Here is a 27621-nt window from a genome sequence, read left to right as displayed (position 1 = left end):
AAAGCTAAGTAACAATGTTTCTAGCTTGTTTCTATCTGACAAAAGATATTCCACCTAAAGATAATGCACCATATATAATAAAAATGATTATTTGTTTGAATTATCTATGTTCTGTTTTAGCCTACATTTGTTTACACTGAAAAAAAATATGCCCATTAGCCAGCAGAAGTTGTTGTGTACCTGTGAATGTAAAGATGAAATCCATTTTACTACTGGCTAAAAAACAAAAATTTAATGTGATGATTCAGAAGTAAGTTCTTCCACTTTCTGATCATTTCTGAACCCTTTTTTAAAAAATAAATAAATGTTTGTTCAAATTTAGGAATGAACACTTCATACGCTATTTCATCCTAGTTTGTTTATAAAAGAATAAAAATCTGTTGATTCTGTTTGTTGTGGGAGACAAGAGACAAAGATCGAATAGGTTAGATTGCTTTCAAAAAGGAAAGGGAGAGTAAGTGTCGCAGGATTGTTAGGGATAAACTAACACAGACATTGATCAACAAACGTATAAAATATAAAATGTCAGAAAATATTGAAAATATACAGTGTGTATATCATCATATCCTTACCAAGCAATCCTTTTGAAGCCGGTGCTTCTGTAGATTTATGTTTTCTTATTTTTTCTTTTTTAACCATAATGAAAATGCAAATCTCCAACATCACAGAAGAAACAAATGAAAGGGAAGCTGAAAACCACAAAAACTTTACAGCAGCATTTTATGGGTTGGGCTGGGCACTGAGATGGTTTTGGAGCCGGCTAAGCAAAACAGAATTTTTCATTAAAGCCTGAAAAATACAATAACCATAACACATGAGAAATAAATACCTATTACAATGAAAGAAATGATCACTTAACATAAAAAAACGTACCAAATATGCATGTTTTTGGTGCTACAATTTGACTTAAAATGTTCCGTTAAAATGAAAATTTTAAGTCATTACCATGTAACACTGGAGTTTTCCACCTTCCTAACAGAGTGAAACAAGAGCTAATACAATCAAACAGACACAGGGTGGATTCTCATTAGCTACAGCGATCAGAGATGGTCTAAGTGTAAGCCATGATGGGCATTCAGATGTAATCACATTTACCTCATGTGTCTGATGTTTTGGTGCCACAGAGCGTGGGAACACAGCATCACATGGTGGAAAAAGTGAAAAGCTTTACAGACCTGCCTTAAGAAAAGAGGCAGGCATTAACTTTGAAGTGAAGGGAACCATAATGAACCTAACCCATTTTCTTCAAATTTTTGGTTAAGCATGATGTCTTCACAATTCACAAGAATAATACCCAAAAGTTTTTCTTAATTTTTTTTTCTCCCATGTCCCTTGCGGGGCTCCGTAAAATTATGTCTCAAGTACATTTTTTAGACGGATTCTAACTTTTTATGGATTTGTGAATCTGTATCGCTGCTATAAATAATTAAACTTATGAAAAATATTGTATATAATAAAAAAATATTATACAAGCTTTTAAAGCAAATGCCTTTCTAAACTCCGCACTAAAAAAAGATAAAACGTTGTTATTTATTTCCTTTGCCCCTTTGAGAGAGGAAAAAGATGTACCATATCTGTTGAATATACCTCATCCTACTAAAATATGATCTTTGGAGCGCTGTCTTCCTTCATTTGGGGGAGTGAATCATCTTGACAACAGACGATCTTCGGAGTGCACCCTCAGCTGACATAAGCTACAAACCAGGACCGCCGCAGCTGTCAGGCGTATATTTATCCCCTCACCGGCCGGCGTTACTGCTTTTACTGCTCTTTTCACTTCGGGTATAACTTATTTGAATTTGTTCGCTTGTTTTTCATTTATTCATTTATTTTTTGCGGGATGTTAACATGTTTTGATTCACCGCGCAAGCGATGAACGAAACGAAAGTAGAAGGGACCGGACCGACACCGGCGAAGATTCTGTTGACTTCGGGCTGCCAAGCCCCTTTTGTCGGGCAGGTTGGAGGATGGAGCTGAGGTTAAGCCGGGATGGCAAGCCGTCCGTGTCCTGGCTCCTCCTCAGCCCAGCCCTTTTCTTTTCCCTTCTGGCCGTGCTAGTGAGCTGTCACGGTTCCTGCAAACACCGAGTCCCTTCTCCCAACGAGGTGAGCCTCGGCTGTCTCTGCCACAGCTTAGCTAAGCTAGATCTGTAACAGCAGAGGCTAAGCTAGCACGTTAGCTGCGTCGGCTATTTAAGATGGTATTAAATATTATACAGTGTAATAAGACTTTATCGCCTCGGTACGTGGAAAATGAATAGTTGACAATCCCCAGCACGATGTGAAGGACGTGTTTTTGTGATAAATACAACGAAAGCGTGTTGTTCAGTTGGTTCCTCACTAAGACTTGATGTGCAGTTTGATAGCAAGCTTACAGGCTAACAGTGATGCCACTGTGGTATACAAAGCTTGTACTGTGTTCACTGTACAGCTTCTGTCATGCACATTTAGACTATGAAAGCAGCTTTCAGATCACATGCCACTGTCTATAAATCAGTTTCAGCTGTTCAGCTTCAGCCTTTTCCCCTTTAAACAGCCAAAATGACATCTGGCTAGATTAATTATTTCTTAATTTATTAATTCAAAATACAGCTGCACTCTGTACCCCAAACATTGTATTCACAGAAGACAGGTATTTTTAACTAAATGTACACAAAACCCATTCACAGTGAAATGGACAGATTAGGTTTTTAATAACTAACTAAAAGGCGAGTTTGTGACTCTCAGTTTTTAGCCATTAAAAAAATAAACAGAAAAGCTTATTGGACGTCGTTTGTAAGGTGGAGCGCTTTACCTATTCTGAAGGTATTTCCAGAATCCTTAAAGGCTCTGATCACCAGCATCAAATATAATACTTGCTTCTGATTGAGAGGAAGTTGAACTGTGTTTTGAGCATTTCAGTTTCTCAGTTATCATAAACACATTTTTGTACTGCAATTTCTACTCTTGATAGTTGGCATATGTTCCAATACTATACCAATAATAGTTTTGTAAAACACTAAACACATCTATTGTTAGTAGTATTGGTTGATTTAGTTCTCCTCTTATAAATTGCAATTCTCATTTTCTGCTATCCTGTTTCAGATTGTCCACCATGTTTACTTGAAGCCTGAGCGTTTGACTAAGAGAAGCTCTCCAGAAGACCTTCAGCTGAAAATAAAGATCATCTATGACAGCAGTGTTGACCAGTAAGTGCTACAGCAACTCAAAGGATTAAAAAACAAAACAAAAAGCCAAACAGAGCAACTGTCACCATTTTTCTAGCATCCATATGCCAGGTTTGTGTGTGTAACAAGTATGCTCTCCATCCACAGACTTACTGCAGACAAAAGGAGACTTGTGAAGGTGAGGACACACCTGAGCACTTTATACAATAAATGTTTTGTAATAGTTAAAGTCTAACTATAACCTTGTAAAATAACACATTTCAACCACAGAGAAATTGGTATAAATAAAAGTGGAAATTAAGAGTCAACTTGTTGTGGTTTTCCCGATTTTGATTTTTAAGCAGTAAATAGGGTTTTCTGTTAAATCTTACATTCAAAGTCCAGTATCCACAAGAACTGCAACATGAGGACATCATCAGTGGTTTTAACATTCAGCCGTGCCTTCTGCTGTTTGTTTTGGTTCTCAGCTGTGAGGTTCAAGTGCAGCACTCGTGAAAAACATTAGCAGTAGTTGAAGTGATGTCGGATTGGGCTTTGCAGCATTGTTGGCTGTGATCAGAGGTGTAACAGATTGAAAATGTGTTACTCCATGTGTCCCTCTCTAGGATAAGCTCTTTCCTCAGGCCATCGCTTACCTGCAGAGGGCTTTCAGTGTCAGGCGCAGAGTGGGGCCTGTACTGCTCAGCAGGTATGTAGTCCCTGCCGTCACTATTTTAGCTACACATGTGCACAAATTTTCAGTTCAGTAATATAAAAGAAAGTATAAAACAATAGTCTAGAGTAATTTAGATTTTTAAATATGTTCCACATACTGTCATAAGAGGTTTAAAGGTATTTTATTTAAGTAAAAGCATTAATATCAAAGTGTGTGCATATGTATTTTATTTTATTTTTTAAAGAAAGAATGAAACTACAATGACATCACCCAGTGGTTTTGGGATTCTGCCTTTTGAAGATACAACGTTAGCATTTTGTTGCTTGCCATGTAGATTCTTTGGCTCTGTGATCAAATTTGGATCAGAGTGCAAAGTGCTAAGCAGTCAGCTAACAAACACTTGGTCAGAAACCTGCATCCACAAGTTGTGCGGGTGCAATGGGCAAACACAGATAGCTGACAACTGGTGGTAAGTGACAGATTAATAAATACTACAGTGTCACTCACCAAAAACTGTAGCACAAACCTCTTTAATTGGGCTGTTTCATGGATTAAGTCGTGTTATTTGTGTGATGATTTGAAGAAGAGTCACCAAACACACCAAGACCAGTTGACTGAGGCCTAGCAGGTGTCAATTAGCTCCAGTGTAAGCACTCCTATAAATCAAAGCACCCCCTTAATAAAATCCAGATGAGTAATTTAATCAAGTGCTGTGTGTTTATGTTATACTATTTAATTGCCAGAAAGTTGTTTAAATGTTTGTTTCTCTTGGATTTCTGGGAACCACATCTGTGGTTATATTTAATTAACTGTTTCTGTTATCTCAGACAATGTGCAACCAACCAGTACATGAGGAAGAGAGATGACCCTCATCGCTACTGCCAGGACGCCTGTGCAAACCTTACGCGATGTGGGCCCGTCATTGTACCACAGCACCACCTGCAGGTCAGAGCGTGCATAGATAGATTACTGATCACACACGACAAGGACTCTAGCCTTGTTAGCAGCTGTTTTCTGTTTTTATTTGGAACATATGAAGTGTTAATTCATTGCTAATTAACATTAAAATATTGACCAAGCATGCATTGACCAAAATGTATATAATGTTACTGCTGTAGTTGAATTCTACAGATAACACATAACCAGACAGTGCTGTTGACCATTTTCCCCATGATTTAAAAAAAATTCTGACCAACTTTTAACCGACAGTGTTTTTATGCTAAGATGTGAACACTGTTGTCCATCCTCACTGGTTCAGTGTGCTCTCTGCTCACTCCAATGTCGTGTTTCTCTTCTAGCAATGCAAGGTGTGCAGTGAGTCTGGGAAGTCATGTGGCCCTACAGGGCCCCCAGATGGGCCTGGAGTCGAAGGGTCCGATTTTGTGCTGTACGTCAGCGGTGTCACCACAGAACGCTGTGGGCAGGAGAACATAGTGGCCTATGCTGCTTACTGCCAGCTGGAGGCGGAGCTGGATAGGTGGGAGGATAAAAACCTTACTTAGTGTTAATTTAAAAAATAAACTAAAAATACAATCCAGTCTTTAAATAAAGTCTCATTTTTTTGCTTAATAAGCAATGAACTGTCATCTTGGTAACAGAAATAAATCAAACTGTCAGAATATCACAGTATAAACTAATGTTTGTCAGGGTGTTTTTCCTTTTAGACCTATAGCAGGCTACGCCAACCTGTGCCCTGCTATGATCTCCTCTCAACCTCAGGAGTTTGAAGGGATGCTGTCCACAGTCAAACATGAAATCATCCACGCTCTGGTCAGTACCACTTGTCACTGCTGTTGAGCTTCCCGTGGGTGAATTAGGTTCACACAGATTGCTCAAAAGACATTTTTGAACCATATTTTCGTAGGCAGATTTTTAACATTTGAATACATTTGGAGATGCTTTACTGTTGACCAACAACAGTTTGCCAAAGCTGAACTTAAAAGCTAAAAATTGATGTGGGTTTATTTTTACCTCGTGAGCATATTAATAAAAAATGCAAGATTTTGCCCAGAAGATGTGCTGCTATAAATATTCTTGTAATTTGGTGCTAAATAGACTCTTGTTGAGTAATTTGTGCATGTGTGAAATCTGTCACTGACTGGAGTTTCTCCTTACGTCCTCTAGGGGTTTTCAGCCGGTCTGTTTGCTTTCTACCACGATGATGAGGGCAAACCTCTGACTCCTCGTTTTGCAAGCGGCCTGCCCGCCTTCAACGAGAGGTGATTACACTATATGTAATGGTCATCTATGATTTCTAGTGTTCAAGCTCTAACTTCTAATCCTATACCTGTGCATCAGTCTGGGTCTGTACCAGTGGAGCGATGCCGTTATCAGAAGAGTTACCAGACTGTGGGACATCAGAGGAGGCGTGATGGTCCGACACCAAGTGCATGTCCTTGTCACTCCTCGTGTTGTGGTAAGAAGCTTCAATATTAAGAAAACTGGTTAGTTTCGTAACTCTTCTTCTGTTTATGTGAGTCTAGAAAAAGATCATGTACTGTCATTTTGCACCTCTTAGCTGTAGTTTTGACTGTGCTTATAAAAACAATTGTTTTACAAAGATTTATACACACCAGGAGTTGTTGAAGGAATGTAATATATAGGTCTGATTAGAAAGAGTGGACAAACTTGAACCTATGAGATTGTTATTGGAGGCCAGTTTAGGTGTTATAGTTGATGTCAAGTAATAACTAAGTAGTATGTGTCTTCCTTTCTGTTTCCAGGAGGAGGCGAGGAAACATTTTAATTGCCCCATCCTGGAGGGGATGGAGCTGGAGAACCAAGGAGGGACAGGAACCGAACTAAACCATTGGGAAAAGAGACTCTTAGAGGTCAGCACATGTTTTCTCGTGGCTTTTTGGTAGCCAGTAGTTTGGGCTTCTCCGTTGTGTTCATCCATTTTTTTTTTTTCTCATTCATCCCAGAATGAGGCAATGACGGGCTCCCACACTCAGAACCGAGTATTTTCTCGGCTGACGCTGGCTATCATGGAGGACAGCGGATGGTACCGCGCCAACTACAGCCTGGCTCAGAGGCTGGACTGGGGCCGTGGTCTCGGCTGCGACTTTGTCATGAAGAGCTGCAAATTCTGGATGGACAAGCAGAGACAGAGGTCACAGAAACACAAACTCTGTGTCAAACAGAGTTGAAGTTTTTTTTTTTTGCTATTTTTTTCCCTCATGATCACAAAGCTCATGGTTTTAGTTTGAAGCTGGCACCAATGGTTGAAAAAATGACCAAGTTTAACACACTGAAAAAGGGGCATATGTATATGTTACAGATAAATTCTGTACTGTACCAGGTACCCACAGTAATGGCATATCTAACTAGCAGCATTTATCATGTACTTGTTGTTGCAGAAGACACGCTGTAACTCCGTACTGTGACACAGTGCGAGCCTCTCCTCTGCAGCTCACCTGCAGACAGGATCAGCTGGCTGTGGCTGTGTGCAACTTGCAAAAATACCCACAAGAACTGCCACTTAAGTACCAGGTATGCAAGCCCCCCACCACTACCAATATTGATATGTTTGTGATTGTTCTGCTGAAACTAGTGGATGTGTTATTTCTTTTTTTCTTATATAAAATGCCTGACAAGGTTATTTATAGCTACCACACAGTGCTGTATGTGCATGTTACAGTAAGCTCTGCTGTGTTCAGTGAGTGTGCTGTGGGTAACTATATGTGCTGTGTCAGTATTTCGAGCGGATCCCTGACGTGGCTGCTGATCAGCTGTCGTTCTTTGGGGGTGCTGTGGAGATCGCGGACTACTGTCCATTTAGTCAGGAGTTCAGCTGGCACCTCAGTGGAGAATACCAGAGAAACTCCTACTGCAGAGTGTCTGAGAACCAGCCAGGTACTGCTTATACTGCTGTTTCTACTGCTGCCTTTAGTCTAGTGCTGTTTTAAATCAAACTCTGTGAACAGCTGTAGTACAGGGAGGGAGGTTAGAATAGTTTCCTAATATATTTCTTATTCTTCTGTGCCTTAAACGCAGGTCACACACACACACCCGATTATTTAAAAAAATAAATAAATAAATAAATAAAAATATGCAAAGAAACCACTCACTAGACTAATTACAGCAATTACCTTTACTCTTTCAAGTATTGAATTTCAAAAAGCGACTTCATATAAAGATGCATAAGATGATCCTAAAGCTCCTTAGGACTAGAACTAATCCTGGTTTGGACACCTTAAGGCCCTTTCACATAGGACACGGCACGTGCAGCAAGGAGTACTCACAGTCAAGTTCAACTTTGAACTTTGACCACTGTTTTCAGTGGCCAGATCAGACAGATGCATGGTGTTCATTTTTAAGTAATTTTATTTTTATTATAATTTTCAATAATTTTTAAATAATTTGTTAAAATCAAAAAGAGCTTGACAGAGAAGTAGCTCACCACCATTTAGCATAAATCCATAAGAACACATGTCTGCCCAGTTTCACTGTCAGGAACGTGAAACCTATTCTGTCATAGGTGTGACTGAGAGCTCATCAGTAAAGACGGTGGTCCCCACCCTTTTTTGCTCCATGGACCGGTTTAATGTCAGACAATATTTTCATGGACAGCCTTTAAGGTGTCACGGATGAATACAACAAAATAAAATGATACGACCAAGACAAAAACTGTGGTATTTTGTAAATATAATAATAAACGCCAACTCACTGTGTAATTGTGTTACTTTATTAGCAGCGTCTTCCTGAAATGTGCCAACAACATGGAGAGTAACATCCTCCTCTCTGCCACTTAATGCTCTCTGGTCGCTATGGTAATGCGTAAATATTTCTTTCAAAATAAGATGCACAACTATAATACGGAAAATGACCCAGGGAAACCGAATTAACGATAAAAACCCCGAAAACCATAAATTTCACACCCGAGCCTCAACTCTCGTGGTCCGGTACCAAACGACTCACAGACCAGTACCGGTCCATGGCCCCGGGGGTTGGGGACCACTGAGTAAAGACATTTGGAGGAATCCTTGTATAAAATCTGTTTTGATCTGCTGTTGTTGATGCTGTTTCTATGACATATGTGAGCTTTCTATCTGTGGTTTTCTCTGTTTGTTCAGACTGGTGGAGAAATTATGGAGCAGAGCAGTATGGACCAGACTCTGTGTGTCTGTACCAGAAATCAGCCTTTGTGATGGAGCAGTGCACTCGGAAGATGACGTACCCTGACTGGGGCTCCGGATGCTACAAGGTGCTGACATGTACATATACTTATTTATGTTTCTGTGAATTTTTAAGATCCCCTTTACAGCTCAGTGGAGAAGGTGACATCTGTAGGTTGAGACTTTTACCTTCTAGAAATCTGTAGATAGGGCTGTTCAATATAACGATATATATCGGATGATGATATAAAAACATCTATAGTTTCATTTTACACTATCGTTTGTTTCGTGGTGTCTTAAATAAACAGTTTACAGCAATATTTTTTTTCATCGTTTTGATGGTCACGGTAGTGGCTATATTAATTTCTTAAATTATTTCTTAATTTCTTTCTCTTATATTTAATGTAACCACACTACAGACAGACAAGGGGCTGTTTTTACGTGCTGTTATTTACAACGACGGTAAAACCATCCCGTGGCTCTGCGTGTTTGTTTTCCATGTACACCTTTCACAATAAAGCTCAAGATCCTGTTGAGACTTTTCAAAATAAACTGAATCACAGGAAAAAGTATGCAGAGAGTTTACGGATGAGAAGGAGGAAAAAAAAAAAAAAAAAGAGCCGTCAGGTGCTAAAAAATAAACCTTAGACTCAAACTTTGAAAGAAAATGGTGGCCGTTACAACTTATGTCTTATGTCATGCATCGGTTAAAACACTCGAATCCAGCTACATGACGCCCAGCTGGAAAAACTTCATGCAAGTCGAGTTGCCAGAGATTCACAGAATTTACAGAAAATATTACATTTTTGTGATTTATATCCTTGTCAGGACGATAAATGTCTCATATCGGGATATGAGATTTTTGTCATATCGCACTGCCCCATCTGTAGATTTTAATTTTATTTATGTATGACAAACAGATTAATAGTTCAGGTTAAATAAATTAAATCCCTTTTTGTTGTCCCAAACTGCTTTAGTGGGCTCTCAAAAGGTTTTTATACAAAGGGAAAAAAAATCCCTAATAAACTTAGAGAAATGAGAGGAAAGTGCATGTCGCTGTGTGTTTTGGGTCTGTGTCACACCCTCTCTGTGCTGCAGGTGTCGTGCTCAGCTCAGGGCCTCATGGTGTTCGTTCAGGATCGTTCCTTCCTCTGTGTCCGTAAAGGTCAGCTGCTGAGCATCAGCGTACGCGTTAACGAGTGGGTTTACAACGGTGTCCTCATCTGCCCCGCCTGCACCGACTTCTGTGATGACTGCCCCCTACCCTACCATCTCCCACCCATCAACACCTCCAGGAGCAACCCAATTGGTCAGTCAGTGGACCAGCTGATTTAAATGCTTCTCTTCCTGTCCCATGGTGAAGCTGTCTGCCTTTTAGATTTCAACTGATGGTTGAATGAAGTTGTTTAATGAGTGAAGAAATGGGAAAAGATATAAATGAGAACAAAGTAAAGAAATCTGTGAGGAAAGCACTGAAAGGGAAAGATAAAACTTAAGATGTATGTATAATTAAATACTCAATGTGTGTAGAATATAATTCTGTTATGTAAAACAAACATGATTTGATAGATGTTATTTTCTGTCTTTCTTTTAGATCCATGCTCCAGTTCTCCAGGTTTGGCCACCACTCTGTGGCTCCTGCTGCTCAACCTGTTTCCTCTAGTGGCTGGACTGCTGCTCTGCCACTGCAGCTGATAAAACACACACACACCAAACACACCAAGGTAGCTGAACAGTCCTCTATACCATAGTCACTTGAGGACTTGGACTGCAGATGTTTTTCCTCTTTGTTTTACTCATTACCTCCTCCTTCCTTCCCTTCCGCACTTGCGTTCCTTTCTTTGCCATTCTCAGCCTGTTTTCTCATTTTGTTCTGTGACTGCATCCTCATGCATCTCTCAGCACAGTCAGGTATCCTTTTGCTGAAGGTCCATTCAGTTGTCCCTCACCAGATTTACATGCACTTAAGTAATCAGGTTATAGCCAGCTTTCATTTGAACAGGATTTATCTGACTGACACACACAGCCAAAACTCTGTCAGTTATCAACATGGAAAGCAGCTAAATGGCAGCTAATACTGTTATTTGTGGGCGAATTATTGGCAAAAAGAGCAAGTTGGATCGACAGGGACCATTTTTATGGCAGAGCAATGGAACATGAAAAATAAGCAGTGTAATTTGTCCTTTTCAGTGAGGCAGGGATTACTCACATTACATATACTCAGAATGCACTAACACCACTTTTTTATTATCAAGACCATGATACATATATGTACTTACAATACACCTATTATTGTTGTTGTTAATATTGTTATTATTATTATTATTATTATTATTATTATTATTATTATTATTATTATCAACAACAACAACCTCTTCAAAACAAAAGTCTAGCATGATAGAAATAAGTTTTTGTATGTAAAAAATAATGAATAAAAAGCCAAATATTTGCAAATTTTAGCATCTTGTATTCAAAGATCTGCTTATTTCTCATGTTTTCACACACAGGGTTTAGTGCAAAACGAGACATTGATCAGTATGTTTCATATGCTAATCGATTAATGAACAGTAATTTAAGGTTATTTTAGGATTAAGAATTTTAAAGTGATTTTATAATGAATCATTTATGTAATTTGAAATGAAATTTGTCAGCCCTTTTATAATAATTGACCAGTTGTTACTACAGCTTGCTTTTCAGATGGTCAGCTAACATATCCAAAGTTGTAATAGTGTAATATTGTTTTGTGTACACTTGAAATTGTATTCACAGATATTTTTAAGGACGTCATTGAATGTTTAACCAGGTTACTGTATATATGTTTAATATGTTTCTGATTTCTGCTGGAACCAGGTTGCTTGCGGTGATTTGGTTACTTAAGTGCATGAAAATGGTTAATTCAATTCAGCATGTAGAGTGTCTGCAGCATCATTATTCCCTAAAAAAACACATTTTAGTTCTGGACACTTGTTTATTTTCAATTTTTTTGTTCTTTTTTTTTTTTTTTTTTTTTTTACTGTGAGCTGTGGAAACCTGATAGATTCACATTGGTTTCTGCCTAAATTTCACAACTTTACTTCAGCTTTGGGATCATCGTACTTCGTCAGATTCCTTTTTCTTACAGTGTAGTGATGGAAGCGGGATGTCTGTATTTTTTAGCTGATCTCTTCAAACTAATTTCAAGATTGTGACAAACTGACTGTCGATCGACAATACCACAATGGTGCAAACTACCTGCAAACTTCTTCCTCTTAACTGAAACAACACGAGGCTCTGTGCAGTTTGCTGAACTCTGGTGGCAGCAGAAGGTAACTGTTCAAAGTTTTTTAAGCTTACAGGATCTTTTATGCTGAAAACTCTTTCTGTAAATATAAATATGAGACCGGACAGGAATATGGTGGAAGGACTTCCCCTGCCACCTCCTGACAGGTCACTTGAGCTTAAATTCATTACCTCATTTTCTTCTAAGAGTCATTTTATCCTTATTTAAGATATGTAGCTGTTCAGATGTAGGTATGGATCTTCTTTGGAGTACAGATTGATAATGTTGATGATCGTTTCTCTCTACATGATGAGCTCAAGCGTTTGCATTCAAGGCCTTTGCTTTTTGCAAGTAGAAGTTTTGCTGATGACGATGCTGTACATTCACTTTACTATAATTATTTTCCAACCTCACAAATATATAGGAATTTATTTGTTGTAAAAAGCAAATGAATTTTCTGTTGTTGTTTTTTTTTTTTTTTTTTTTTTTTTTTTGGATAATCAGTCAACACAGATTAACACCTTAACAACTCAGATTGCCAAGCCTGCTGCTGCTGGCTTGGTGGAAGGTCTTTACTGAGGAGTAATATCTAAAAAATGTTTCCCACAGGTTTCATTTCATTGTGTCCTCAGCAGGGCCAAAACCCAGCAACGTTTCCGCAAATGAGTCCACTGACATTTCAAAAGCACAAAGCTCTCAAATTTCCTCCTGAGTTCAAAACCAAGACTGGATTTGTCCTCGTTCCATTGGTCTTAAAATTACGTGACTGCTTATTTCTGTTAATTATTGGCCAAAAATTACAAACCAAATGGCCTGTTTACAGTTAGCTTAGGTGGTGATGCAATGAGCTAAACTAAGATTTGGCAGGAATCCAGTGGTGCTTAAAATCATAAACCTGCTATGGAAACACTTTTACTGTTTAAATACAGATTATGTTTGGCTCTTTGTTTCTGTAATGACGGGGACTCTTTCTCTCAGCAGTTCATACATTTGTTGGATTAGCGATTGTTTTCAGTTTATGGCCCAGAGTGAGAAGGGCTCCTACATTTGTGGTTCATTAAACTCTTTTGCATGAGCCAATTGAGAACAGCCTCTGAAGCCACAATGGCAATGCTTTAGGATAAAAGTGCAAATTTCTGTTTGTTTGTTTTTTGTGGTGGAGAGTGGTGTGGAGAATGAATGTCTGAAATAATGATTCGCTCCTTTTTTCCAATGAATCTGCAATGTTTTGCTCTTATTTATGCAAAAACAAACAAAGACACAAAACAAACTCAAAATGACACAAAATTATTAACAAACTTATTATTAACAAATTTTTGATTACCTTAAAAAGTACGTTGAGACACAATTCTACCAGTTCAGTGAGGAGAGAAGAACAATAAAGACACAAAAATGACCTTCCATAGAAAACAAAAACCTATAAAATCACCACACAGATGCAAAATAAGCACATGAGCATGCTAAATGTCTCCAATAGTGGAAACGTGACCATGAAAGCCCTGAAAATGTTTTGAAATGAGATGCAAATTAAAATTGCAAAGAAACTGTGTGACTTGCACATAAATTTAAGTTAGTAGCGTGGGTACAAAATAATTTTCGGACCGTAATGAAAAGAAAATAATTCACCACTTAAAGAAAATATAATCTAACATTAAACAACTTGGTTTAGTGATTGATGTTAATAATCTGGCTCATTTCCTCGACTAATGGAGCTCATTACATTCATTTAAGACTGACTTTGCATTTCTGTGTTTGCACTAAAAGAACTGGCCTTAATGTGCGGGGATGTCTCTGTTTGAAAGCTGATGCCAGGAGAGGTTTTATTATTATCTGAAGCCCACAAATGACGTTTGCCACCAGGTCGGTCATGCATGTGTGTCTGTGTTGTGTAAGAATGTTTTAATTGATAACACTGTCAGTAATGTGTCCGGGAACATGATTTATATGATGTAAGTGTTTCGAGTCATGCGCTGTAGAGTTTGTGTCGTTGGTGTTAGTCCTGTGCAGACCTGACCTCAGTTTACTTTGATCATGTTAAAAGTGAATTTCAGCTAAAACTGACTGAACTGTAAGAGTTTGTGATTTACTTTTACTTGTTTGAAATTACTGTTCAATGTGATGACTGAACTTGCACTAAGTTGAGGGGGGAAGAAAAAAATCAGATCCCACGTCAGTGTTGGTGAAACACGCAGAAATGTGATGCTTCTGTTTCCAGTTAATTTTATGCAGAAATGAGGCTGTTGAGAAAACAGCCGATCTTTTCAGTGAGACACTTTGTGTTACTAAAATGATCTTTGTTATATTTATTTTATTTTTTAGGAAAAGGGCTGCTTTGTAAGACAAATCAAGACTTTTGTCTCAGAATAAAAACTGTCTGTATCCCTGAAGACGTCTGTGTCTGTCATGCTTAATAAAATTACATTTATTCATTATATTAAACCAAACAACAGAAAGTTTAATGCTCCTAAAAGTTTGGAACTGAAACTGATATGTAAAACCAACCAGTGTCTCCACCTAACAGCCACAGAATTAAACAGGATTGTAGATTACTGGAAAATTATTTTTGACAGAGAAGGAATTAAGGCTATAGTGGGAATATCAAACACTAGGTTTAAAAAAAACTAACAAATTTCCTATTTGGTATAACTTGTTCTGGCTTATCTCACATGGTGATGAAATCCTTTAAAAGTTGGACTCAAAAGTTATTTTTTTTCCCCCACAGAATAATCAGAGAACAGATCAAACTAATGGTTGTTTCTGTTCCTCTCCATCAGAAACATTAAACTGGTGCAGTTGGTTGGTTTTCATGGAATGACCCATCTATCGCCTGGATATTCTACTGTAAAATGTGACAGATTTGAACTCTGATGAACCCAACTGCTATCTGTCATTCAGTTTATTAATAAAACCCACGTAGCCGGTCTTTGGACTGAAAGTTTATTGAACACTAAAATTACCATGCTTTACAATCCAGGAAGAGAAATATCAACGTAAAATATGCTGTACAGATTTTTACAGTCATTCACCAAGAGAAATTGAATGGCCTCACCGCTTAGAGCCTCACTCCTTTAAGGTATGTGTGTTCTGTCTTAAATCTTATATCACTGAGTAATATTATGCTGTACGTCTCTTACTAAAGTTAAATGCCATTTAAAAACCATCTCTCAAGATTTTCAGTACAAGAATAAAAAGAAAAAGGTCTATTTGGTCCGCGTGTTATCCAAGTATTTAAACCCACCAATTCATTCTCTAAATAATTCTGTTGGCTCAGGTTGGAATTAAGAGAGACAGATTAGAGCCGCTAGATGAATGCTTACTGGCTAGTGGGTAGTTTGCTTGGTACATTGGATCCACAACTGTCCAAATGTTACGTGTTTGGTTAAAAACTGTATCAGTCCAGTATTCCTATGCCGTTTCCAAAAACATAGAAATAATTCCCTGCAAATTAGATTGGGGGGGGGAAATATCTTATGAGTTATAAAACATGTTTGTTCAACTGAGAAATCCCTGAAAGTTAGCGAAATTTTAAATAATAAAATAGTAATAATTTAGCCTAGAGAAATTTTAATTTGTGTCTGCACTTACAGACTTAAGACAGGAAGGTTCATACTGTGGAGATCAGGGGAATTATTTTGCTGCTATTGTTAATAATCATCATCATTACCATTGCATTAATAATACAGTTTACAGTATTGATATTGTATTCAGATGTTTAAACATATTGGTACCCAATTAGCCTTTATTACAGGTGCAGTTATAACCACTTTAAACTGTTGAGTTAAATCAATAATCTTAAATGCTTTTGAATGCTTGTTATAATCTTAAATGTGTATGTGCTGATTCTGATAAAAGAAAGGCCTAACTCTGAGTACACTCTGTGCCAAAGTAGACAGGAAGCGCAGGCTTTTGCAGAGCGTGCTTGTGAAAGTGAAAGTTACTTTGAGGAGCTGATTGAATGATGCTATTTGAATAACCAGGTTATTCAAATTGTCTTTTATACTTTTATATTCTTTGATTAAGCTTTTAGTAGAGGTTCTTGCAGGATGTGGGCCTGATGTTTCAGACGATAAGCGTGCGTCCGGCAGCGACAGAAAGACAACTGGCAGGGAGACGAGGCGATGTTCTTTTCAAACTGTGTTAAAAGTCATTGTGGTTTTGATTTGATGTAAGCATGTATTGTATCTGATGACGCATGAGGGGGCGTTAACCCTGATGAATCAAAAGCAATCTGAAGTGTCTTTTGGGTGGAGATCTACAGCTGATGTTTTGCAGTGTACATCTCACCACGCTGCGTGTGTTCATTAAAATCATCGTTTGACTCCACCCGGCCAGATCATTGTTGTTATTGGATTACCTCCTGTATCCCTCCTTAATATTTGAACCCTTAACAATACCCATGTTTTATCATCTGGTTTACTTCACTAAAGAAGCAAAAATGCGAGGGAAGGCGATAACTGGATAAAATGTCATCCTCTTTCTCCTCAGCTTAATCTACTGAACTGAAGTCAGAGCTCTAACACATGAAATGTGTAAAACATGTTCATTTTTTCCTGTTTTCATCACAATTACTTATTGTTAGCAGATTAAACATGCGACCCTACTACCTACAGACAGCTAACAATGAGCTGGCTAAAACACAGCAGCAATAAGCTAATGCTATATTACCTAATGTTAGACTCAAGTGTCCTAAAAATCACATTTTCCCTCCAATAAACAATTTGATTACATTCTCACATTGTATGAGAGTTTATTCGCTAAGAGTCTGAATTTAACAAAGTTAGCTCCACTTCAAAGTGTCACTAACAAGGGCAGCACTTATTGACAGAGAAGTTCAGGATATCTTGAACAACACTGCAGTATCATTTTCAGACAGAAATGAGCTTCAGTGACTCATCGACTCATATTGGACTCAACCACAAAGTTTTGCGTTTTCCTCCATAGATGTCGATACATATTGCTACTGCTGAGCTAAACAGCGGACTGACAGCACACACTCACTACAGATAAATGGAAACCACCTTAGTTGGGATTGTGTATTTGAACTGGGAGGGGTACGAAAACAGAAATGGGTTGAATGCAGTCTGCTATGTACTGACATCTAGTGTTGAGATTTTGCACACTGTAACTTTAATCTTGATTAATATTCACAATAAAAATATTAATCAAACATTTTGAAGTCTGTATGTGTTTCATAGTGTCTAACTGTCCTGGTACATTTAAACCTAACAATTACTACATGATGGAAACACGTCATGTTATCTCTTTTAATAAAGTTTGTGTATGTATACACAGGTCATGCTGATATTGAACAAAAAACACAAAGATCAGATGTTAATCAGATTTATTTGCTCTCTTTCCTTCTTAAACATGTTTTTAATGTTAGTTATGATTCAGAATTGGTGACTGACCCTTTCTCACTGTCCCTCTTCCCTTCTGTTTTTCTTTTTCTTCATCTTTCTTTCTCCCTTTCCTATCCCTCAGTCATGTCTGTCCCGTCTGTAACAACTGAAAATAAAATAAAATAAACAATAACAACAAAGGACGATCAAATGGACCAATACGGCAAGGCAGTGATGATCCATATGGCAAAGTAATTCTGACAGCTAAAGAACTAAATGGAACAGGCAAAAAAAGAATTGGTGACTGAAACAAGTATGACACATACGGACATCAGGAAATAAAGACACAATAGATATAACCTCGGTAAATGAAATTGGTGTACACTAGGCCAAAGCAATGGTTTTGACTGGAACAGTGTTAACCCCCTGGGTTTGATGTCATTAATCAAATAAAATTTAAAATAAGTAATTTATTAAATGTTTGAACAGAAATATTTAAATCTTTATTTAGTTCACTAATTCCAATTTTAAATAACTGACACATTTAATTATTTAATGGTGTATTTAATTCATTTATGTATTTAATTTTGTCACTCCTTGCCCCCTAATATTAATATTAGTTGTAAATAAGAAAACACACAAAGACAAAAAAGTACCCCAAATTGGATTAAAGTCATATTTCACCAATATCTTTTCCTTGGGACCCAGTTTTTAAACACCTGAAACCTTTGACTCAGATATAATGTGTTGTGAGACACGTGTGGCTCCTGAGCCACTGTCTGTGAATCACAGCATTCGGTAATGTCCATGACCCACACATTGGATTCCAACTCACTGTTCATCTAAGACCTGAAGTCAGGATAGCTGTCATAATTTATTGACAGCTCCATTACATGTGTGTGTCACAGGTCGTCTAGAAACCCGACATAACCACAGTTAATGCCTTTTATGCATTCATCATTTGCTAGAAGGTATTGAAAACTGAATAACCTGGCGCAAATTTGTTCACGTTTGCTACCTCACGGTCCGATTTTGAGTGCGCATGCATTGGCACCATCTCCTTCCAGGTAACAAGGAAATTAAATCATTCAGATGGGTTCCTGATTGGCAGAGCTAACTCGAAAAAAAAATTACTCTTTTTTTTTTTTTTTTTTTTTTTGCCTGTCCCGTTTGGCTCTTTTGCCATCAGAATTGTTGTCTAAAGGCAAACAAAGATGCCCAACGGATTTACTTTACCAAATTGACCATCCCAGCCTTGCCGTAATGGTCCATTTGATTCACCTTTTATTGTTTATTTTATTTTCACTTACTGAATACGGGACAGACTTGACTGGGGGAAAGAAGGGGAGAAAGAAAGAGGGAAAGAGAAACAGCTGAGAAGAGGGACAGGGGAGAAGGGCAAAAGACAAAAACCAACAGAATGAGCAGAAAAAAAAGAAAAAAAAGGCATATATCAATCACCTGGATCACCTGCTGAGAAAGAAAAAAGAAAACAAGCAGAAGAGAACAAGAGTAATAGAATAAACAACATCACAATGATATATGGGAATATGACAGTAAATACTAAATATTAAACATTATTGTGCAGCACATAAGATCAACAGAACACAGTGTGCTTTGAGGTAGGAGCCAAAAAGGGTGTAGTTTGTGGGTGTGATCACCCGTGTGTACACCTGTGAGCAAAAAAAATTACTCTAAATTTTGCGTTATGGATAGCTTTTTTTCTCTAAAGAGTGATACATGTGCCAGAAATGGCTGCCCCTGCTTCCTCCTCTGGATGCTTCTGAATTGAAGATTCACTTGTCCTCCTCCAAAAGGTCCAGGTGGTGGTACCAAATGAGAAGGAGGGGAAGAGGGACTTTAGGAGAGTCCATATCAATAAAAGCTGAGCAGGAGCTAAGAGCATGAACTATGAGAGGCTGAAAACAGAGCAGGAACTATGAACTAGGGGATTCAGAGCTAAGAGGGAAGTGGCAAATAACATGAACTGTGAGGGGACACTACACAGCAAATCCAGCATGTCCAAATTAACACTGTCGGATTTGATTTCAACACTATTAAAGTGTCTATATGGGTCCACACCAGAGAGTGTTAATTTAACTCTTTTTGGAGAGTTGGTACGTTAACTCTGATTTAGTGTTAAACACCAAATCTGTCTGGAGTTGATCATTTAACACTTGGTGTTAAGAGTTTATTTATTAACCCTCAAAGAGTATTTTAGTTTAACTAAGAGTTATCTTCTAATTCATTCTAAAAAGCGGGAATTTTACTGTTCTGAACTTCTAGAAATTTCTTTTGGAAATAAACATTTACTAAAAAGATGCAATGGTTTTTGAAAAACATTTATTCTGAACTGTGCACCACAATTTCAAAACATTTTCTGAAAGATGTAACAGTATACATGTTCTCACTTTCATTAGAATTTTGTTTATCAAAAGGTCTGACATGGTAAATGCAAATAACAGCGTTCTCATCACTTATTTCTTCAATACAATATGCATGTCCTTCATTCATCCCTTCGTGGAACTTCAACGCACTTCTGCTCTCCCCCATATTCCATCTTCACAAGCATATCCTGTGCGGAGATCGAATAAAAATTAGTTGACACTAATTAATGGCACAAATAATCCAGTAAACAATTGCAGCACAGTAAAAAAAAAAGGAATCCTCTTTGAGCCATTACTTGTGTAAAGTATTTTCCCAAAAGACAAAGACACAGGCAACAGGTAATACTGAACTAAATGTAAAACCTCAACCTTTTTAATTTTTACCTAAACCGTGTGCACAAAACTCTGGAGGGATCTATGCTAACGTAGAACCCAGTCAGGACGTCAGCTACTGCTGTTTGCTCGTTTTTTTTTTTATGGGCGATCGTTTTCAGGCTTCAAGTAGCACCATTATACCAACATTTCACATTCTAGACATTGTTTTAGGTGTATTTGACCAAACGTTTGATTGAAAATTCACATGCAAGCTTTTTTTCAAGGCTGTGGTATTTGCCCGCAAACAATACCTTTCAGCTAGCTAAAACAGAATATTATGCTATCACCGAGCAACATGGCTAATGCCTTTCACACAGCTTTGTCTCAACTCCAAAGAGCCACAGAAGTAAAAGCTCATAATAATAATTGAAACAATCTTTGAAAAAATGACTTACCAAGCATGGCAAACAACTCAAATATGTAGAGCAAAATGTTCTGAAACGGCTTCACTTCAGCTTCGATTGGAGCCGTGCTGGGGGCGGAGTCTGTGAATTCACTCTATTGGTGTCATAGCCCCTCTAGGAGTTCAGAATTAAGAGGTCAAGAGTTAATGTTTCCATTGTAACACCTCCAGATTTGACAGAGAAACACTCATTTTTAACACTCGATTTTAACTACTATCATTTTACACCTCAGAGTTACATTAAAAGAATGTGACTCTGCTTAGAGTAAAATTAACTCTACTTTTGCAAGAAGACTATTAACACCAAAACATTTAACACTTTTGAATTTGCTGTGTATGAAGGCAGAGTGCGGGAACTTGATGGGGGAAACTGTGGCAGGTCATGGGCACTGTAACAAAAGGAGAGGAGAGTCAGGGGATTCAGAAGCACAGAGAATCGTTTGTCCAATTAATTAGCCATGATGCCTTACTTAGTTGCAGGTGGAGAGAAGTTGGAATTTTGGACTCCCCAGACCTCTGTCTCACACCTTACCCTTCAAGCAGTAGTACAGGGAGGCAGACAGATCAACTTTTACTGATATTTTTTTTAAACAAAGACAGCTATACACAGTGTCACTGACCTGTGAGTGCAGCTCTTCAGTCTCCTTTGTTATTTGATCCCGTTTCCAGACTAGACCATCAACTTGCATGATTATTTTGCACATTTTTGTCAGCACTCGGATTGGCCTTGGTATCAGAGGCTGCTATTAAATTCTCTTTGTCCTTGCATTCCGGAACTTTGGCGCATTCCGGAATTCCGAACATTCCGGAACTTTGGCGCATTCCGGAATTCCGAACATTCCGGAATTCCGAACATTCCGGAACTTTGGCGCATTCCGGAATTCCAAACATTCAGGAACTTTGGCGCATTCCGGAATTCCGAACATTCCAGAACTTTTGCGCATTCCGGATTTCCGAACATTCCGGAACTTTGGCGCATTCCGGAATTCCGAACATTCCGGAACTTTGGCGCATTCCGGAATTCCGAACATTCCGGAACTTTGGCGCATTCCGGAATTCCGAACATTCCGGAACTTTGGCGCATTCCGGAATTCTGAACATTCCGGAATTCTGAACATTCCGGAATTCTGAACATTCCGGAACTTTTGCGCATTCCGGAATTCCGAACATTCCGGAACTTTGGCGCATTCCGGAATTCTGAACATTCCGGAACTTTGGCGCATTCCGGAATACTGAACATTCCGGAATTCCGAACATTCCGGAATTCCGAACATTCCGGAACTTTGGTGCATTCCGGAATTCCGAACATTCCGGAACTTTTGCACATTCCGGAATTCCGAACATTCCGGAACTTTGGCGCATTCCGGAATTCCGAACATTCCGGAACTTTGGCGCATTCCGGAATTCTGAACATTCCGGAACTTTGGCGCATTCCGGAATACTGAACATTCCGGAATTCCGAACATTCCGGAATTCCGAACATTCCGGAACTTTGGTGCATTCCGGAATTCCGAACATTCCGGAACTTTGGCGCATTCCGGAATTCCAAACATTCCGGAACTTTGGCGCATTCCGGAATTCCAAACATTCCGGAACTTTGGCGCATTCGGGAATTCCGAACATTCCGGAACTTTGGCACATTCCGGAATTCCAAACATTCCGGAATTCCGAACATTCTGGAACTTTGGCGCATTCCGGAATTCCGAACATTCCGGAACTTTGGCGCATTCCGGAATTCTGAACATTCCGGAACTTTGGCGCATTCCGGAATTCCGAACATTCCGGAATTCCGAACATTCAGGAACTTTGGCGCATTCCGGAATTCCGAACATTCCGGAACTTTGGCGCATTCCGGAATTCTGAACATTCCGGAACTTTGGCGCATTCCGGAATTCCGAACATTCCGGAACTTTGGCGCATTCCGGAATTCTGAACATTCCGGAACTTTGGCGCATTCCGGAATACTGAACATTCCGGAATTCCGAACATTCCGGAACTTTGGTGCATTCCGGAATTCCGAACATTCCGGAACTTTGGCACATTCCGGAATTCCGAACATTCCGGAACTTTGGCGCATTCCGGAATTCTGAACATTCCGGAACTTTGGCGCATTCCGGAATACTGAACATTCCGGAATTCCGAACATTCCGGAATTCCGAACATTCCGGAACTTTGGTGCATTCCGGAATTCCGAACATTCCGGAACTTTTGCACATTCCGGAATTCCAAACATTCCGGAACTTTGGCGCATTCCGGAATTCCAAACATTCCGGAACTTTGGCGCATTCCGGAATTCCGAACATTCCGGAACTTTGGCGCATTCCGGAATTCCAAACATTCCGGAATTCCGAACATTCCGGAACTTTGGCGCATTCCGGAATTCCGAACATTCCGGAATTCCGAACATTCCGGAATTCCGAACATTCCGGAACTTTTGCACATTCCGGAATTCCAAACATTCCGGAACTTTGGTGCATTCCGGAATTCCGAACATTCCGGAACTTTGGCACATTCCGGAATTCCGAACATTCCGGAACTTTGGCGCATTCCGGAATTCTGAACATTCCGGAACTTTGGCGCATTCCGGAATACTGAACATTCCGGAATTCCGAACATTCCGGAATTCCGAACATTCCGGAACTTTGGTGCATTCCGGAATTCCGAACATTCCGGAACTTTGGCGCATTCCGGAATTCCAAACATTCCGGAACTTTGGCGCATTCCGGAATTCCGAACATTCCGGAACTTTGGCGCATTCCGGAATTCCAAACATTCCGGAATTCCGAACATTCCGGAACTTTGGCGCATTCCGGAATTCCGAACATTCCGGAATTCCGAACATTCCGGAATTCCGAACATTCCGGAACTTTGGCGCATTCCGGAATTCCGAACATTCCGGAACTTTTGCACATTCCGGAATTCCAAACATTCCGGAACTTTGGCACATTCCGGAATTCCGAACATTCCGGAACTTTGGCGCATTCCGGAATTCCGAACATTCCGGAACTTTGGCGCATTCCGGAATTCCGAACATTCCGGAACTTTGGCGCATTCCGGAATTCTGAACATTCCGGAACTTTGGCGCATTCCGGAATTCCAAACATTCCGGAACTTTGGCGCATTCCGGAATTCCGAACATTCCGGAACTTTGGCGCATTCCGGAATTCCAAACATTCCGGAATTCCGAACATTCCGGAACTTTGGCGCATTCCGGAATTCCGAACATTCCGGAATTCCGAACATTCCGGAATTCCGAACATTCCGGAACTTTGGCGCATTCCGGAATTCCGAACATTCCGGAACTTTTGCACATTCCGGAATTCCAAACATTCCGGAACTTTGGCACATTCCGGAATTCCGAACATTCCGGAACTTTGGCGCATTCCGGAATTCCGAACATTCCGGAACTTTGGCGCATTCCGGAATTCCGAACATTCCGGAACTTTGGCGCATTCCGGAATTCTGAACATTCCGGAACTTTGGCGCATTCCGGAATTCTGAACATTCCGGAACTTTTGCGCATTCCGGAATTCCGAACATTCCGGAACTTTGGCGCATTCCGGAATTCTGAACATTCCGGAACTTTGGCGCATTCCGGAATTCCGAACATTCCGGAATTCCGAACATTCCGGAACTTTGGCGCATTCCGGAATTCCAAACATTCAGGAACTTTGGCGCATTCCGGAATTCCGAACATTCCAGAACTTTTGCGCATTCCGGATTTCCGAACATTCCGGAACTTTGGCGCATTCCGGAATTCCGAACATTCCGGAACTTTGGCGCATTCCGGAATTCCGAACATTCCGGAACTTTGGCGCATTCCGGAATTCCGAACATTCCGGAACTTTGGCGCATTCCGGAATTCTGAACATTCCGGAACTTTTGCGCATTCCGGAATTCCGAACATTCCGGAACTTTGGCGCATTCCGGAATTCCGAACATTCCGGAACTTTGGCGCATTCCGGAATTCCGAACATTCCGGAATTCCGAACATTCCGGAATTCCGAACATTCCGGAACTTTGGTGCATTCCGGAATTCCAAACATTCCGGAACTTTGGCGCATTCCGGAATTCCAAACATTCCGGAACTTTGGCGCATTCCGGAATTCCGAACATTCCGGAACTTTGGCGCATTCCGGAATTCCAAACATTCCGGAATTCCGAACATTCCGGAACTTTGGCGCATTCCGGAATTCCGAACATTCCGGAATTCCGAACATTCCGGAATTCCGAACATTCCGGAACTTTTGCACATTCCGGAATTCCAAACATTCCGGAACTTTGGCACATTCCGGAATTCCGAACATTCCGGAACTTTGGCGCATTCCGGAATTCCGAACATTCCGGAACTTTGGCGCATTCCGGAATTCTGAACATTCCGGAACTTTTGCGCATTCCGGAATTCCGAACATTCCGGAACTTTGGCGCATTCCGGAATTCCGAACATTCCGGAACTTTGGCGCATTCCGGAATACTGAACATTCCGGAATTCCGAACATTCCGGAATTCCGAACATTCCGGAACTTTGGTGCATTCCGGAATTCCGAACATTCCGGAACTTTTGCACATTCCGGAATTCTGAACATTCCGGAACTTTGGCGCATTCCGGAATACTGAACATTCCGGAATTCCAAACATTCCGGAATTCGGAACATTCCGGAACTTTGGCGCATTCCGGAATTCTGAACATTCCGGAACTTTGGCGCATTCCGGAATTCCGAACATTCCGGAATTCCGAACATTCCGGAACTTTGGCGCATTCCGGAATTCCGAACATTCCGGAACTTTGGCGCATTCCGGAATTCTGAACATTCCGGAACTTTGGCGCATTCCGGAATTCCGAACATTCCGGAACTTTGGCGCATTCCGGAATTCCGAACATTCCGGAATTCCGAACATTCCGGAACTTTGGCGCATTCCGGAACTTTGGCGCATTCCGGAACTCCGAACATTCCAAAATTCTGAACATTCCGGAACTTTGGCGCATTCCGGAATTCCGAACATTCCGGAACCATGGCGCATTCCGGAATTCCGAACATTCCGGAACTTTGGCGCATTCCGGAATTCCGAACAGTCGTATTCCAATTGACTCCAGGAAGTCAGTAATGTGTTGCCGGCAGGCAATGTTGTGCTGGGGGAGTCTGCCGGGCGACTCCTTTTTGATAACGGGGTCTCATTTTTTGCCGGGGAAGATGCGCTCTTGACCTTCTTCATAACTACACCCACGCTCGGAGCACTGGTCGATGTAATCTTGGAGAGCGTTTAAACTCTCCCCACTCTTCTTTGGCTCTCGGAGGAGGTGGGTGCATGTCTTCCCTGCTGCTGCTTCTATGTCTGTGTCTAGTCTCCTCTAACTCTAACCCTCAAAGAGTCTCAGTCTTGTTCTGTAAAACCGGAAAAAGTTGTGGATTTGATCAACTGGCCCCGTAACAAAATTGAAACCCTCCTGGGCCTGGAAGAGTCAGATTGTCCTGCTGAGACGTTTACTGTCCAATACTCGATGGTTGGTTGCGTCCTGTGTCTGGCGACACTCTCAATTGAGGACATTGAATGACATCTACCAATTCAGAAACATGATAACAGAGTTCTGGATGATTGGAGCTGGCTTGGACCTGGCTTATCGAAGAACAAGAACCAGCTACAGCTGTTCAAATTTCCACAAGGATGGTCGACATGATAGACCAAGGGTGTTGTACTCCAGGCCTTGAGGGCCGGTGTCCTGCAGGTTTTAGATGTGTCCTTATTGGGTGTTTTATTGTGTTATGGTGTGATGATATCTGTGCATTCCTGGATTATCCCTTTGTGTTACACATTTCACTGTTTTTTCCTTTGCTACCTCACCTGGCCTGTCTCCCCAATGTGATGTTTGTGTATTTTATGTATGGTCAGCAAGGTCTGTCGTCTCAGTTGTGGGCAATTCATCTCATCTCATCTCATCATTATCTGTCCTCCAGGGAGTTAATTATGGTTAATTAGGTTAATTATGATAAGATATGGTTAATTATATGACAGTTGATTGGTACATTTGGAACAATGGGACCTTGAAAAAAAACCTTTTGTTAAATTCTAAGCTACCATTTGCTCTTCTTTCTGCCTCATCTCCTGCGTCTGATGTCACCTGCAGCATGAGTCACTTACCTTTCCCGTCACCAGTGAAGCTAGTTTTTTTTACTTTTGTATTGGCAGCATTCTGGCTCTGTTTTACTCTTCTGTACCACCTTTAGGAGTCAGTCCAGCAACAGGTAAACACGAGCAAGACCAGGTACTTTTCTTTCAAAAAATATGTTTAATGAAAATTTTAATTACGGCAAGGCTGTCAAAAAACTGTCTTATCCTGGCTTATCTGACTCCCCCATTACATAAGAACATAATTACAGTGCGCCAGAAGCACAAAATACCAAAAAGTGCACTCTTATCCTCAAGAGCCTGAGTCTGCGCCTGAATCCGTTCTGTTTGACATGGAAAGAGTGGAAAACACACACAATCACACACACACAAGACAACACAGGCTGGCAGTGGGTCAGAACGACTTCTGCGTGCAGCAGAGAAACGCTAAGACCATGGAAGGGTTCATATGTTCTATCATCAACGATGAGTATGGGCAAAACAAAAACAATCTTTATAAATGTCTTGCTTTTCTTTTAGCTTGTTCTCGAGGTGTTGTTTTTCTTTGATACGATGCTGAAAATGCTCTTGTGAGAATTTTAAATGTTAATTGCTTATATTTAATTATTTTTAACAGTTCTAAATTCAACCAAGTATAAAGTCCCTGCTCTTTATTAATATAAATCATGCAAGCTATGCACCAGCCACGCCCAAGTCATACAAACTTCATATTTGAAAAACAGCTCTACAAAGTCAAATAGCTTAAATTCATCATTCATTCCTCAACATTTTCTTCCATATGAGATAGTTCAACT

General features: G+C 39.9%; 1 protein-coding gene and 1 long non-coding RNA gene across 3 annotated transcripts; one reads left to right on the top strand and one right to left on the bottom strand.

The window, feature by feature from the left end:
- Nucleotides 1-1680: 1680 nt before the first annotated feature.
- On the top strand, nt 1681-14584 carry lmln (leishmanolysin-like (metallopeptidase M8 family)). Of its 2 annotated transcripts, XM_004566316.4 has the most exons (16): nt 1681-2105; nt 3084-3187; nt 3314-3344; nt 3772-3854; nt 4649-4766; nt 5120-5298; nt 5486-5591; nt 5946-6040; nt 6120-6237; nt 6545-6652; nt 6746-6933; nt 7181-7313; nt 7517-7676; nt 8897-9027; nt 10037-10247; nt 10533-14584. In XM_004566316.4, the coding sequence occupies exons 1-16, from the start codon at nt 1968-1970 to the stop codon at nt 10631-10633; spliced, it is 2004 nt and encodes a 667-aa protein (XP_004566373.1). In that variant the 5' UTR covers nt 1681-1967; the 3' UTR covers nt 10634-14584. The 2 variants fall into 2 exon arrangements, with proteins under 2 accessions (XP_004566373.1, XP_004566374.1); XM_004566317.5 differs by lacking the exon at nt 10533-14584 and having other exon boundaries at nt 10104-10244.
- Nucleotides 14585-19866: 5282 nt separating this feature from the next.
- Nucleotides 19867-20995, bottom strand: LOC143413038 (uncharacterized). The gene is made up of 2 exons (XR_013093593.1): nt 20694-20995; nt 19867-20111 (listed from the first exon to the last, which is right to left on the bottom strand). It is a non-coding gene; the product is annotated as an uncharacterized LOC143413038 (long non-coding RNA).
- Nucleotides 20996-27621: the final 6626 nt, after the last annotated feature.

Source organism: Maylandia zebra, linkage group LG16 (genome assembly GCF_041146795.1).
Source record: "Maylandia zebra isolate NMK-2024a linkage group LG16, Mzebra_GT3a, whole genome shotgun sequence".
NCBI lineage: Eukaryota > Metazoa > Chordata > Actinopteri > Cichliformes > Cichlidae > Maylandia > Maylandia zebra.
Note: the sequence above shows the minus strand (reverse complement) of the source record. Positions and strands in the feature narration are given on the sequence as shown.

Coding starts and splice junctions, on each gene's coding strand:
- lmln (XM_004566316.4), top strand. CDS start 1,968: ATGGAGCTGAGGTTAAGCCGGGATGGCAAGCCGTCCGTGTCCTGGCTC. Junction 4,767..5,119: donor TACCACAGCACCACCTGCAG/GTCAGAGCGTGC, acceptor TTTCTCTTCTAG/CAATGCAAGGTGTGCAGTGA. Junction 6,934..7,180: donor ATGGACAAGCAGAGACAGAG/GTCACAGAAACA, acceptor TTGTTGTTGCAG/AAGACACGCTGTAACTCCGT.